This window comes from Sciurus vulgaris (genome assembly GCF_902686455.1).
Source record: "Sciurus vulgaris genome assembly, chromosome: 18".
Classification (NCBI taxonomy): Eukaryota; Metazoa; Chordata; class Mammalia; order Rodentia; family Sciuridae; genus Sciurus; species Sciurus vulgaris.
Window position 1 is genome coordinate 15,679,801 of NC_136479.1, and position 15,296 is coordinate 15,695,096.

The 15,296-nt window shown below is 35.7% G+C and overlaps 2 protein-coding genes across 2 annotated transcripts in view; one reads left to right on the top strand and one right to left on the bottom strand.

Annotated features, from left to right (window-relative positions):
- The window catches only part of DNAH3 (dynein axonemal heavy chain 3), a 463,090-nt gene that overhangs the window by 418,981 nt on the left and 28,813 nt on the right, over positions 1–15,296 (bottom strand). The window lies entirely within an intron of this gene.
- LOC306649531 (phospholipid-transporting ATPase ABCA3-like) overlaps positions 1–15,296 on the top strand; it is a gene marked incomplete at its 3' end in the record, with an annotated part of 134,728 nt that overhangs the window by 2,870 nt on the left and 116,562 nt on the right. The window contains exons 2-6 of the mRNA XM_079120539.1: positions 4,703–4,808; positions 5,830–5,916; positions 6,444–6,708; positions 9,276–9,403; positions 10,887–11,037. Coding sequence (XP_078976665.1) covers positions 5,857–5,916; positions 6,444–6,708; positions 9,276–9,403; positions 10,887–11,037 — 604 coding nt within the window. The 5' untranslated portion in view covers positions 4,703–4,808; positions 5,830–5,856. The remainder of the gene's footprint in view (positions 1–4,702; positions 4,809–5,829; positions 5,917–6,443; positions 6,709–9,275; positions 9,404–10,886; positions 11,038–15,296) is intronic.

The window sequence follows — 15,296 nt, forward strand, 5'->3', positions numbered from 1 at the left end:
GTAGGCTCTTTCTTCACATTACTGATTGTTTCCTTTGCTGAGAAAAAGCTTTTTAGTTTAAATCTATCCCAATTATTGATTCCTGCTTTCATTTCTTGTGCTTTGGGAGTCATGTTAAGGAAGTCTGGTCTAAGCCGACACAATGAAGATTTGGACCTACTTTTTCTTCTATTAGGTGCAGGATCTCTGGTCTGATTCTGAGGTCCTTGATCCATTTTGAGTTGAGTTTTATGCAGGGTGAGAGATAGGGGTTTAATTTCATTTTGCTGCATATGGATTTCAGTTTTCCAGCATCATTTGTTGAAGAGGCTATCTTTTCTCCATTGTATGTTTTTGGCACCTTTGTCTAGTATGAGAAAATTGTATTTATTTGGGTTTGTCTCTACCAAACCCAAATTGATCTACCTGTCTATTTTGGTGCCAATGCCCTGCCCTTTTTGTTACTATTGCTCTGTACTATAGTTGAAGGTCTGGTATTGCGATAACCCCTGCTTCACTCTTCCTGCTAAGGATTGCTTTAGCTATTCTGGGTCTCTTATTCTTCCAAATGAATTTCATGATTGCTTGCTCTATTTCTATTAGGTACATCATTGGGATTTGAATTGGAATTGCATTGAATTTGTATAGCACTTTTGGTAGTATGGTCACTTTGATAATATTAATTCTGCCTATCCAAGAACATGGGAGATCTTTCCATCTTTTAAGGTTTTCTTTAATTTCTTTCTTTAGTGTTCAGTAGTTCTCATTGTAGAGGTTTTTCACCTCTTTTGTTAGATTGATTCCCAAGTATTTTATTTTTTTGAGACCATTCTGAATGGGGTAGTTTTCCTAATTTCAGAGGATTTATCACTTATGAATAAAAATCTATTAGACTTATGAGCATTGATTTTATATCCTCCTACTTTACTGAATTCATTTATGAGTTCTAGAAGTTTTCTAGTGGAATTTTTTGGCTCCTCTAAATATAGAATCATATCATCAGCAAATAGTGATAGTTTGAGTTCTTCTTTTCCTATTTGTATCCCTTTAATTTAATTGGTCTAATTGCTCTTTTTAATATGTTTTTGTATGTGATTTGCTAAAATTTTGTTAAGAATTTTTGCATCTATGTTCATTAAGGATATTGGTCTGAAATTTTCTTTCCTTGATGTGTCTTTGTCTGGTTTTGGTATCAGGGTGACATTAGCTTCATAGAACGAGTTTGGAAGGGTTCCCTCCTCTTCTACTTCATGGAATACTTTGTGGAGTATTGGAATGATCTCTTGAAGGTCTTGTAGAACTCGGCTTTTCTTGGTTGGTAGGCTTTTGATGACTTCTTCTATTTCATTGCTTGAAATTCATCTGTTTAAATTGTGTGTGTCCTCCAGATTCAGTTTGGGTGGATCATATGTCTCTAGAAACTTGTTGATGTCTTTGAGATTTTCTCTTTTGTTGGAGTATAGATTTTCAAAATAGCTTCTAATTATGTTTTGTATTTCAATAGTGTCTGTCGATATTTCCTTTTTCATCGTGAATTTTAGTAATTTGAGTTTTCTCTCTCCTTTTTGTTAGTGTGGGCAAGGGTTTATCAATTTTGTTTATTTTTTCAAAGAACCAACTTTTTTTTGTCAATTTTTTCAATTTTTTTTTGTTTCAATGTCATTGATTTCAGCTCTGATTTTAATTATTTCCTGTTTTCCACTACTTTTCATGTTGATCTCTTCTTCTTTTTCTAGGACTTTGAGCTGTAATGTTCGGTCATTTATTTGTTGACTTTTCCTTCTTTTATTGAATGCACTCCATGCGATGAATTTTCCTCTTAGTACTGCTTTCATAGTGTCCCAGAGATTTTGATATGTTGTATCTTTGTTCTCCTTTACCGCTAAGAATTTTCCCCTTATGTCTTCTGTTATTCATGCATCATTCAATCATGTATTATTTAATCTCCAGGTGTTGGAGTAGTTTCTGTTTTTTATTTTATCATTGATTTATAATTTCATTTCATTATGCTCTGATAGACTACAAGGTAATATCTCTATTTATGTTTGCTCAGAGTAGCTTTGTGGCATAACATATGGTCTATTTTAGAGAAGGATCCTTGTTCTGAGAAGAAAGTGTATTTGCTCATTGAGGGATGGAATATTCTATATATGTCTGTTAAGTCTAAAATTTTTATTGTGTTGTTGAGATCTGTGGTTTCCTTTTTCAATTTTTGTTTGGAAGATCGGTCCAATGGTGAAAGAGGTGTAAGGTGTATTAAAGTCACCTAGTATTATTGCATTGTGGTCTGCTTGGTTTTTGGAATTGAGAAGGATTTGTTTTACATACATGGCTGTGCCATTGTTTGGGGCATAAATATTTATGGTTGTTATGTCTTTCTGATATATGCTTCCCTTAAGCAGTATGAAATGTCCTTCTTTATCCCTTCTAACTAATTTTGACTTGAAGTCCACTTTATCTGATTTGAGGATGGATGCCTCCGCTTTTCTACTGAGTCCATGTGTGTGGTATGTTTTCTTCCATCCTTTCACCTTTAGTCTGTGGGTATCTTTTTCTATGAGATGAGTCTCTTGAAGGCAGCAAATTGTTGGGTCTTTCTTTTTAATCCAATCTGCCAGTCTATGTCTTTTGATTGATGAGTTCAAGCCATTAACATTCAGGGTTATTATTGAGATATGATTTGTATTCCTGGTCATTTTGGCTTATTTTTGTTGTTTTACTTGACTTGGTTTCTCCTTTATTTGGCTTTTCCTTTAGGGTATTTCCTCCCTGTGCTGACATCGTTGTTTTTCATCTCTTCCTCATGAAATATTTTGCTGAGAATGTTCTGTACTCTCGACTTTCTATTTACAAATTCTTTTAGCTTTTGTTTATCATGGAAGGATTTTATTTCATCGTCAGATCTGAAGGTAAGTTTCCCTGGGTATAAGATTCTTGGTTGGTATTCATTTTCTTTCAGAGCTTGAAATATGTTGTTCCAGGCCCTTGTAACTATTAGGGTCTGGGTTGAGAATTCTGCTGATATCTGTATTGGTTTCTCCCTGAATGTATTCTGACTTTTTTTCTCACAGACTTTAAAATTCTATCTTTATTTTGTATGTTAAGTATTTTCATGATAACATGCCTTGGTGTGGATCTGTTTTAATTTTGTACATTTGATGTCCTGTAAGCCTCTTGTATTTGATTTTCCATTTCATTCTTCAGAGTTGGGAGATTTTCTGATATTATTTCATTGAATAGATTATTCATTCCTTTGGTTTGTATCTCCTCAATCCTGAGAATTCTTATATTTGATCTTTTCATGATATTCCATAATCCTTGGAAGTTCTGTGCATGGTTTCTTACCATCTTCTCTGTTTGGTCAACTTTGTTTTCAAGATTAAATATTTTGTCTGAGAGTCTGTCTTCCAAGTGATCTAGCCTATGGTTATGCTTTCTGTTGCATTTTTAATTTTGTTTATTGTTTCCTTCATTTCAAGGATTTCTGTTTGTTTTTTTTAAATCTCTATCTCTATTGAAATGATCTTTTGCTTCCTGCATTTGCTCTTTTAACTGCTGATTGGTGTGATCATTCATTGCTTGCATTTGCTCTCTTATCTCATGGTTTGCTTCTCTGATCATTTAATTATGTACATTCTGAACTCCCTTTCTGACATTTCTTCTGCCATGCTGTCATTGGAATTTATTGATGTAGCATCTAGGTTTGTTTGGGACACTTTCTTCCCTTATTTTCTCATGTTGCCCATGTATCTTCCCCTCTCGCAGTGTGAATCTGAGATATTGCAGTTTCCCCGCTATAGACTTACAGTGTCCCTGCAGGTTTCCAATACCTCACCTTGAAGTGAGAGATCAATATTAGCAGCACACCAAACAAACAATATGCATCCTTCACTCAAGTAGTCCCTTTTAAGATATTAACCATATTGTCTTAGTAAACAGAGATTATGAGTTTGATTATTATCTGCAGCTTAGCCAATAGGTTTGCAATAAGGATCACAATTTCTAATGGTGGACAAAGAGGATGGGGAGGGGTGTAAGATATGACATTAATGAGATAAGAAGTGCATCTGTAGAGGTACCATGTTATAGGAGTAGTGAAAGAGGAATTAAAAGAAATTGATTATTAGCATGTGAAAAGGGAGAGTATCCAAGGAGATAGATAGGAGAAAAGGGGGTGAGAAAAATATTAGTAAAAGAAAAAAAAGTAGGAATAATAGTAGGTATAATAGGAATAATCATAATATTACTAGTAATAAAAAAAACTACAGTAAAACTATAGAGTACTGTTCAAACCTCCTAGTCTTCAGTAGCCTGATGCCTGGGAAGAACTTGATAATGCAGTGACCCAAGAAGGGTGCTGCCCCCTAGGGAGGGTGGCCTCTGGGTGGGGTATAATCCCTGCTCGTGGGCAGAGGTGCTCCACGTGTTGAGATGCTCAACTGCAGCACAGGTGCTAGACTACGGCCGGGGGCCGGGCTGGGCTGGGCCTGGGTCCACCATTGGTTTTTTGATAGTGATTTCATGGAATCTGTAGATAGCTCTGAGTTGCCTTTTCATATTTTCTTGATTTTAGCTTCTATGGGCAGAAATTTTAGATTTCGAATTGTGACCTTATCATCTACTTTAAGAAAGTAGCAGTGAGATTTTCTGGTAGTTTTTATGTATGTGTTACAAAGTGTATTTGAAGGTATAATTGACTCCATCATCGTGTTACTTTCTCCAGAGAGAGGATTGTTTTATGGCAGACAGCTGAGGGCAGTTGCAGTCTGGGATTACTTTTCATCTGGTCTCAAGATTGTGACTGAGGCTAGATTGCAGTCCCTGCAAAGGTCAGTTTCCCTCAGGTTCATCTTTACATATGGTAAAATCCTAATCTCATTTCTTACCTCTCTGGCCCAGAATTTCAGCTCTCTTTCTCATAGTCCCAAGAATTCAGTCCAGTGTTTATGTTACATTGTTAGTGTTAGAGCTGGAATTTTTATCTAACAGTCTAATTTCAGATCACTAGTATTAATAATAACTTGCTGTGCCGTCCACACCCTGAGGGATGGTTTTGTTTGTTTTGTTTCCTATTATATACTTACACTAACATGGCACACAGAAAGTGTTGAAGAAGTAGTTATTAAACATAAAAATTAATCCATTAGTCCATTAATTAATAAGAGCTAACTTTAGTTCATTTGGGCTGCTCTAACAAAATGCCAAAGACTGCGAGCATGACTTATATAACAGAAATTTACTGCTCACAGTTTTGGAAGCTGGGACATCAAAGGTTAATGTGCTGGCAGATTTAATGTATTAGGAGGTCCCTTTCCTGGTTCACTGATGGTGGTCTTTTCTTTGTGTCCTCATGTGGAAAGGATGAGGGATCTCTCGGGGGCCACATTACGGGCACGAATTCTATTCAAATCATATCCCAAACTCCCTATTTTTAAGTACTGTCAGCTTGACTGTTAGAATTTAACATGTGAATTTGCAAGGGACATAAACATTTAGTCTATTGTGAATCCATTCCTATTAGCAGTATTGTTACAGGCAGATAGTTACTTCCATACCTAGAAACTTGCCTCAATAACTCATGGATCTTTGTTTTGTGTTTGACATTTTGTACATATTAGGATCTCTATAGATGCTGAATAAATTAAAAATAGAGGGATAAGCAACTTCTCAAGTATTTCAAATGCTTATACTTTCTTATTGTCATCTTTAAAACTTGATTAGAAAATTAAGTGATTTAAATTTAATTTACTCATTGAAAATCTGTGTTGTTAATGTTAATTTTCTTTTCTTTAAAAAAACAAAACAAAACAAAAACAAACAAAAAAAAAACCTCTCTTGCTTCCTTCACAGAGTTGAACTTCCACTCCTTTTAGAAGAATGAGTTTGTTTGAGTACAAAAAACTTATGATTCTTCTCTGGAAGAATTTTACTTTAAAGGTAAGTTGAACTGTCCATACTATTCTTGCAACAGTACAGAGGTCACTAGGGGGAATTTTGACAGCCTAATCATTGCATTTCAATTTATACTGTTGTACTTTTCTTAGCTCCATTGCTGGGGCTATCTGATCTAAACAGAATCTCCACAGAGTGAAATAATAGCAGATTACAGAAAGGATAAAAAAAAAAAAGTTCACAGAAGTCCTACTTTTGATAGAGTAAAGCTGTGTTTCTTGTCTTGTCTGTTCTTTCTGCAATATCTTGTTAATATAAAAAATTAGCCCTGGGTGCGGTAGCACACGCCTTGAATCAACCTGGAGAGGCTGAGGCAGGAGGATGGCATTCAAAGCCAACGTTAGCAATGACAAGGCATTAAGCAACTCAATGAGACTCTGTCTCTAAATAAAATACAAAATGGGGCTGGGGATGTGGGCCAGGGGTTGAGTGAGTACCCCTGAGTTTAGCCATTTACAAACCTAATGATGTCTTAGGAAAATTAACATAATCTTGTTTTTTCACTCTTATAGAGGCGGAAAGTAGTGGCTTTAGTTGTGGAAATGGTTCTGACAATTGTATTTGGTATTATACTTTTGGCAATACGCAACTTTATTATTATAAAGAAGATTGGACCTTTCAGTTACAATGCTTTTCCCATCAGTGATGTGCCTTCATTCATCAGATCTCCTGTCACTGTTCCTTATCCTTGGGAATTGGCTTACGTGCCTTCCAAAAGTATTGTGGTACAGAATATTGTTGAAAACGTGAAAAGAGATTTAAACACCAATATGAAAGGTTAGAAATTAAGATTTTCTGAAAAAAACATTATTAAATTGTTTTAGCAAGACATATTTGTAATCTTTTTAACTGGGCATTTACCTTCAAAGGAAGTTATTATAAACTTGATTACACTTGAGAGTTAAATTCATATTAAATTTTTTTTCCCATCAAGCTGAGAACAAATGCTTACTATTAACCCTCTTCTTACCTTGATAAATCTGCAGTTTTCATACCATAACTTTTCATCAGCAATAGTCCTTAAGGGACAATCACAGATTTTTTGCAATACCATGTTTGTATCACAAAATAACATAACTATTAGCATTATGGACTAGGAGAACAATACTTTTTTATTTTTCAAAATGAATTTGGTTATTGTTGATACCATCCCCAGCCCTTTTGAGACACATTAATGTACCAGATTTGTGCTAAAATTCTGGACAATCCTCCTGGCTGTAAGTTGCCAGTATTGATAGAAAACCAAGAGAAATCCGTGTCCTGGTATGTGCCCTGAGGTTTTTGGAAGTTGATGAATGATTTAAACAGGAAGAATAATGGCACATAAGTATAAGCTGGTTCTATGGAGTCACATATGAAGCTGTGTCTAATTCATCTAATGATACAAAGCCATCGACCTTGGGGAATGGTTACATTGCTGACTAGAGGTCAGCTTTGAAGTTTGGACACAAGAAGTAGTCTGGGAGGCTGGATCCTTCTAGCAGCTGCCTCAGGCACATGCCTTTAAGATAAATAATTGTGAATGTATGGTCATATCCCAGGCTAAACCTTATCTCAGGGTTACCAGAATCAGGTCACCTCCATAATCTGGCTTCATCCTTTCTTCCTTAAGCAAGGCTATTCCTTTGTTTTATGCAAATATAAAATGAGTATCCAGCCAACACATTTACCTAAATGCAGATATTTTAAAGGATAAAATACTCATCAAGGTCACATGTTTCCTAAACAGAAAAAACACTGTCTAAGCTGGAGGATAATTCTTTAGAGTTGAGTTTTGTTATATTTATAGACTTGTTTGTAAAAGAATTAATGGAGCAAAGTAGCTAAAGGAACTGACTTTATAATAGTCTTTGTGAGATGCAGAAATGGTGACATACCTTGCAATTCAGGTGACAGCCGTGGCAGATGGAGGAAAAGTGTACTTTGGAAGCATGAGATAAGAGTACCTCCTGGTGAAGATGAGGTGCCACTGGGAAAAATGGTGACAGTCAAGCCTTTTAAAGTTTAGAAATGAAACTTCATAGACCTTTATTTTCACCCTTGGGCTGTTGGATTCTTTGATATGCTGTTTATTCTTAGTAAGATCTTTAGTGTACACAAATGCATACACAGATATATTAAGTGACTAAATATTTTGAATTTTAAGGGTACAAATGGCACTGTAGCCTTTTCTGATATCAGGTTAAATTTTTAGGCCAAAGTCATTCATTGATCAACTCAAATATGGAAATATATATTTTTTTATTTCTTTATTTTTAAATTTATTTTTATTGTAAACAAATGGGATACATGTTGTTTCAGTTTGTACATGGAGTAACAGCATACCATTTGCATATTCATATATTTACATAGAGTAATGATGTTTGATTCATTTCATTATTTTTTTCCTCCCCCCCACCCCTCCCACCTCTCTTTTCCCTCTGTACAGTCCCTCCTTCCTCCATTCTTGCCCCCACCCACCCCCCATTAAGTGTCATCATCTGCTTATCAATGAGATCATTCCTCTTTTGGATTTTTGAGATTGGCTTATCTCACTTAACATGATATTCTCCAATTTCATCCATTTGCCTGCAAATGCCATAATTTTATTATTCTTTGTAGCTGAGTAATATTCCATTGTGTGTGTGTATATATATATATATATATATAATATATATATATATATATATATACACCACAGTTTCTTTATCCATTCATCAATTGAAGGGCATCTAGGTTGGTTCCATAGTCTGGCTATTGTGAATTGAGCCGCTATGAACATTGATGTGGCTGTATCTCTGTAGTATGCTGGAAATATTTTTTAGAATATTTTTTTAGTTGTCAGTGGACATTTATTTATTTACTTATTTATGTATCTGTTTAGATGTGGTGCTAAGAATCAAACCCAGCGCCTCACTCATGCTAGGCAGGTGCTCTACCACTGAGCCATATCCCCAACCCTCAAATACTGAAGTTTTATTACCTCAGATATTAAAAACACAAATAGTTTCATTCCCCAACTTGAGGGTATCTTTTATTCATATATCATGGTATAGAAATTTAAATAGATTGTATTGATCAATTTTTTTTCTAATTCCCTTCAAGATAAAAATTTCAAAATCTATATGGAACATTCTTTATCCCTTAGCTTTCTTCAGTATGCATTTTATTAATTATTATTTTAAACTGGTGATAATTTTAAACTCCCAAATATCCATTAGTTTGTTATGCTAATGTTTGAGCAACAGTGTTTTGAAATTTATGACATTTGATGGCCTTTCATTCATTTCACAGATAGGAGGAAGGGCTGTCATACATTTTGCCTTTAAATGGCCAACTCATGAACTAGATTTTTCTCTTTTCAGTTATAGGCTTTTCTTCCGAAAGAGCTTTTGAAGATTATGTTAAGCAAACTAATAAGTCTAAAAATGTTCTGGCTGCTATTGTATTTGACCATGTCTTCCAGAGTAGCAATGATCCTCTCCCACTTAAGGTGAGAAAGCTTTATGTTGAAACCTCATGATTGTACAGTCTATTTCTGGAGATTTAATGAAATGGAGGTATCATTCCATTTAATAAATGAGACTATAACTTGCCCAAATCATACATGGCAGGTGCTTGAATCCAGATTTTTCTGACTTGGTGTTTGTGTACTTACTCAGCCAGTGTTTTGTGATGAGGAAAGAATCATAATCACCACCTACCATGCCTTATTCATAAATTGGCATCATAGAAAACATTGGCAATTAAATTTTAAAAATGACTTTTAAGTCTTAACCAGGCTGAATCAGAATTAGGACATCTGTAAATACTGAGGAATACTCTGTTAACAGCACCAAGAGGAGACAAAGACAGTGCTTTAAACCGAGTGTCTCTGTTGTTGAGAATAACCAAGCATGGAATGTAGATGTGTGTGGAGTCAGAATTCTGCACTTAGGACACGTGTGGCTGTCAGTGAAACAAAAGGGTAAGAAAGACCATCTGGTTGGTCGTGGAGTTGTAGGTATCCCTTATTTCTGTCCTGTCACTTCCTCACTGCTTCCTACATGCCATCTTTCCTCAGGTGACTGACTCAGTGTTGGCTGATGTTGATAAAGGCTCAACAGTGTATATAAAACCTGGTCAAAATGTTTTTGGTGCAGTTACAAACTTCGTCTCTTCTTGGTTCTGTATCGTCTGCGATCCTGTACTCTCCTGACCATGTGCACTCCTTTCCTCCTTCATCCTCATGTAAACATATCTCAGCACTGAATTTATACTTAATGTAAATAGATGTTGTGCTCCTTCAGGAACTGGCGTTATCTCTGAGCATGGAACAAGTTTCTAAAACTGAGTATATGCACCTACACCTCTGTGTCTACCTGCCCCTGCTCATATTACTGATTTTTCTGGTCTGACCTTTCTGACTTGCTAACTCTTGGTCCATGTGTTGTCTCAGAAAACTACTTAAACCTACCGTAAAGTTTACTCAGCTGTCCATAATTATTATTATCTTTTTGTTAAACAATTCATTAGGTAATGGTTCACATTTATATCTTTTATTCCTCCTCTGTCCTCAGGTAAGATTCTTAGGTTGCAATCACTTTTAGGAGAGGAAGAGATTTTCCTCTTTGAACACTTGGCTGACATAATGGGAAGAGTAATTAATAATGCCTTTTGGAATATTTAATTTCAGTATGCATGCCAACTTTCTGTCTAAGGAAAAATAAATTCCCAATGATGTACAAGTAGCCACTGTGCTTACTGCAAATCCCCATATACATCCAAAAATTGTTTACACTTCAAAAAAATTTTACAAGCTTAAGAGAGGGCAGATTTAAGGGAAATAGGCTTAAATTTAGACATTATCTGAGCATGTGATGTGCCTTGTGGCAAGTTTTCTCTCACTTTTTGATGTTTAGAAGCTACTTTGATACTTGTCAGTATATTTATATATTTTTTGCTTTGTGGGTATTGTGTTCTATTGCTCCTCCTAGGTTAAATATTACCTACGTTTTAGTAATTTTAAGAAGAACAACACGTTTGGGGATGCATTTGAAGCGAGTAGCTGGTTGACAAATTCTCTCTTTCCATCTGTGCCTCCTGTGGGACCCAGAAACCAACAGGAAGAAAGTGGGGGGAGTCCTGGTAAGTAGATCTTTAACCATACTCTCTTCATAGTCTGTTTCATTTTAAGAACTCATGTTTCAACCGTGTGATGAAAGCTGTTGAATCATTTTGGATGCAAGGAAGCTTTGATAAGCTGAACTCCAGAAAGGAAAAGCCCTTCATAGGTGAGCAGAGAGCTCTCGTTGCTTTCATACTGGGAACAAATGCCTGACCTGGGTGCACCTGTGTCAGTCATAGCTAGAGGCAGTCTGTACAAGTGGAAAAGCTTTTGGCAATAGCGTGGACTAGTAAGACGGATTCAGATCTGAAGAGCCCCCCTCCCCAAAATAGAATGTTTCAGTTCGATAATTTTCTCTCCCCTAGTCCTAGGATCTTTGCTGAGTAGCCAACAGTGGAAGTGAGCTAGAAAGCAAAAGAAAGCCCATGCAGTCTAATCATGGTTGTGCTGTAGGACCTGATGGAATTAGCCCCAAAGTAAACCCAACCTCTCTGAAACTACAGGTGCTTATAAGGTGAAGAGATCAGGAATTTCAGGGGAGACATGACAATGCTGAAACTAAAATAAATGGAGACTGACTCTCCCTCTGGAGATAGCCCACATTCTTCCTGTGCTCCACCCCAAAGGCATCTCTCTATTGAGATTGCCCCCGTTTGCCCTTGAGTGTATATCTACTTCCTAAACAAACCTCTGTGTGTGCCTTAAAAATTAAAAAATGAATATTATAGTACAAAGAGACACTATGTTCAATAAATCCATTGGATGAGACTGATGGCATACAGAACATGACAAAATAGTCAATAAATTTGAAGATACACAGTATACTTTTTTCAGAGAAAGGACTGACCTTACTTGGTCTTTTATACAAATGAAGTACCTTATATACTACAGTGTGTATGAAACTTGAAAACATGTTCAGTGAAAGAAGTTAGATCAAAAAAGATCACATACTGTATGATTCCATTTATGTAGAACATGCAGATTAGAAAAGTCTGTAGAGAGAATATTTGTGGTTTCTGAGTGCTAAGGGGAAGAGGGAATGGGGAGTAAATGCTTAATATAGGTGTGGGGTTTCCTTTTGGCGAGTTGAAATGTTTTGGAGCTAGGTAGAGGTACTGATTGCATAATATGAATGTACTAAATACCACAAAATTCTGCATTTTAAAATGATTAATTTTGTGTTACAGGAATTTTACCCAGAGAAATGAGTATGCTATCTGTGATGGTTAATCTCCATCATTGTCAATTTGATTGGATTGAAACTCTTAGGAAATCAGTAAAAGATACTTCTGGGTGTGTCTATCAGGGTGTTTCCAGAGATCACTGACATGTGGGCAGTAAACTGAGGAGAAAGATCTGCTCTGAATACGGGTAACACCATCTAGTAGGCTAGAGGCCCAGATTGGACAAAACTCAAGCTCGATTCTCTTAAGCAAGTTCATCCAATGCTGTCCATCACCCAAGGACCGCAGACGCCAGCGTCTTCAGCTTTTTTGTGTACACTTGCACCATCAACTCTCTGGCGAGTTTCCAGGACTTTAGCCTCATAATGAGACTGTATTGTTGGTCCCTCTTGTTCTGAGTCCTTCTGGCTTCCTTGACTCAGCAGCAATGGTTTCTCTGGCTTTTCTATATGCAGACAGCCATTGTGGAGCTGTTCAACTTCTGATCATATAAGTTGATCCATTATGTTCCCTTCTCTCCTCTTTTATTGATTCTGTTCATAACTAATAGGAACCAGTGAGATAGTATTAAATATTGCATATCTGGAATTGGAGGTTCCATACAAAAGGAGAAAGAGAAGGGATACTGAATATGTTTGAAAGACTATTGAACATTTTTCAAAATTGATGAAAATCATAAATTGGTAGGTCAAAGAAGTTCCACAAATCCGAGTCAGAGATAAATATAACTACTGTAGTCATTCACATTAATGCAGAAAATCAACAATGAAAAGAAAATCTGATAGGAGCTTGTCAAAAAATATGTATTACATATAATTGATTTTTGTTATTTTCAGTGATTATGTTTTCAAAGTTATCAAGAGTACTAAATTAGAAAATGGTTATTCATTGTTTCAGGGAAAATATAGGATTAGGTTTCCATAACCACAACATTTTTGTCAATTCATCCATATAGCCTAGTTTTATATGTGTTCCTATTTTTAAAATCTTAATATCTGTGGTTGAATTGCAACACAAAACTGATAGCCATTGGCACTACACATTACAGACTTCATGCACTTAGAGAAAATTACATTTTAAATGGTGAATTTGCCAGCCAAAAGCACAAAAATGTGAAAAACTGGTATGAAAGAGTCACTTACTTACTGTTTGAGAACTGTGATAAGAAAAAGTATTATCATAATCTAAATAACAGAATAAAAATAGACTGATAAGTAAAGAGGAACCTCAAGGAGAGGGAGGCTATACCAAAAGACCTAATGTACTATCAGGGACTGGGATAAAGAAAAGAAAGAGAACAAAACTGAAAAAAAAAAACAAAAAAACCTCAAGTGATAATGACTAAAAATTTCCCAGATTTGAAAAGAGACAAATCTTCTGAAAACTAACGAACTAACGACAAAAAAGTCTTGAAAGCAGCCAGAGGAAAATCAGCATGTTATGCACAGGGAAAAACAGTATGAATGACAGCCTATTATCAGAAACCGTGGGCATTGAAAGGAAGCTGCAGTTGACCAAATTACATTTTTATGTGTGTACAAATATGCCACGACAAGAACAAAGACCCATCATTTTATATAATTAATATGCACCAACAGTCAAGAGGAAGTTGTAAAATCTCAAGTGCTGGAAGAAAATTTGTTGCCAGCAGAACATCCTAAGAGAATGGCTAAAAGAAATTCTGTAAACATAAAGGGACTGGTAAAAAAGAAAAAAGAAACCTTGAAACATCAGGAAGGAAGGAAGAAAATTTATAAGCAAAAATATGGGTAAACATAATGAATTTTCCTTCTCAAGTTTTCTGAAGGATGTTTGATGGTTGAAGCAAAAATTTTAACACTGGTGAAAGTGGTTCACAAGATATGTAAAGAAAATATTTGACAATTCTGTTATAACTGAGGGAGAATAAGTGGATATAAAGGGAGTTGAAATTTCTGTACTGAGATAGAATTACACTAGTTGAGTGTGAAAAAGTTATTTGTATATAATGAAATACAGAGAACAACCACTGAGAGTTAAACAAAAACTATGAATTAAATCAAATGATTGAACACATATAAAATTGAAATACCAAAAGAAGAAAGAATTTTTTGATAAATTAATTTTCCAAAGTTGATGACAGACCTAAGCCACAAACCCAAAAAGGCTTAAAAAGCATCCAACAGGATTAAAATAGAAACAAGCAGAACTCCCCACTTAGGCATATCATACTCAAACTGTATAAAATCAGTGACAAGCAATAATAAATGTTGGCAAGGATATGGGGAATGGGGTAGACTCCTACATTGCTGGTGGGACTGCAAATTGGTGCAGCCACTCTGGAAAGCAGTATGGAGATTCCTCAGAAAACTTGGAATGGAACTGCCATTTGACCCAGTTATCCCACTTCTTGGTATATATCCAAAGGAGTTAAAATCAGCATGCTGCAGTGATACAGCCACATCAATGTTTGTAACAACTCAACTCAAAATAGCTAAGCTATGGAACCAACTTAGGTGCTCTTCAGCAGATGAATGAATAAGGAAAATGTGGTATATATATATACATGATGGAATATTACTCAGCCATAAAGAAGAATGACTTTATGACAATTGCCAGCAAATGGATTGATCTGGAGATTGTCATGCTAAGTGAAATAAACCAATCCCCAAAAAGCAAAGGGTGAATGCTCTCTGATATGTAGATGCTAACACACAACAAGGGAGTGAGGGGAAGAATAGAAGTCTAGTGGGTTGTACAAAGAGGAGTGAAGGGAAGGGAGGGGGAATAGGAATGGGAAAGACAGTAGAAAGACTTAACTTTCCTGTGTTCATATATGAATACACCACAGTGAATCTCCACATCATGTACAACCACAAGAATGGGATCCTAATTAGAATAAGATATATTCCATGTATATATTGTATGTCCAAATATACTCTACTGTCATTTTTATCTAAAAAGAAGTTTAAAAATCAATGACAAACAGTAAACCTTGAAGGTATTGTATTGTGCCAAGGAGAAACACCTTCCTTTCTCCAAAGGAACAAGGGAGGATTCACAGCTGATTTCATGTGAGAAACCATGTAAGCAAAAAGAGAGTGACATTTTCAAAG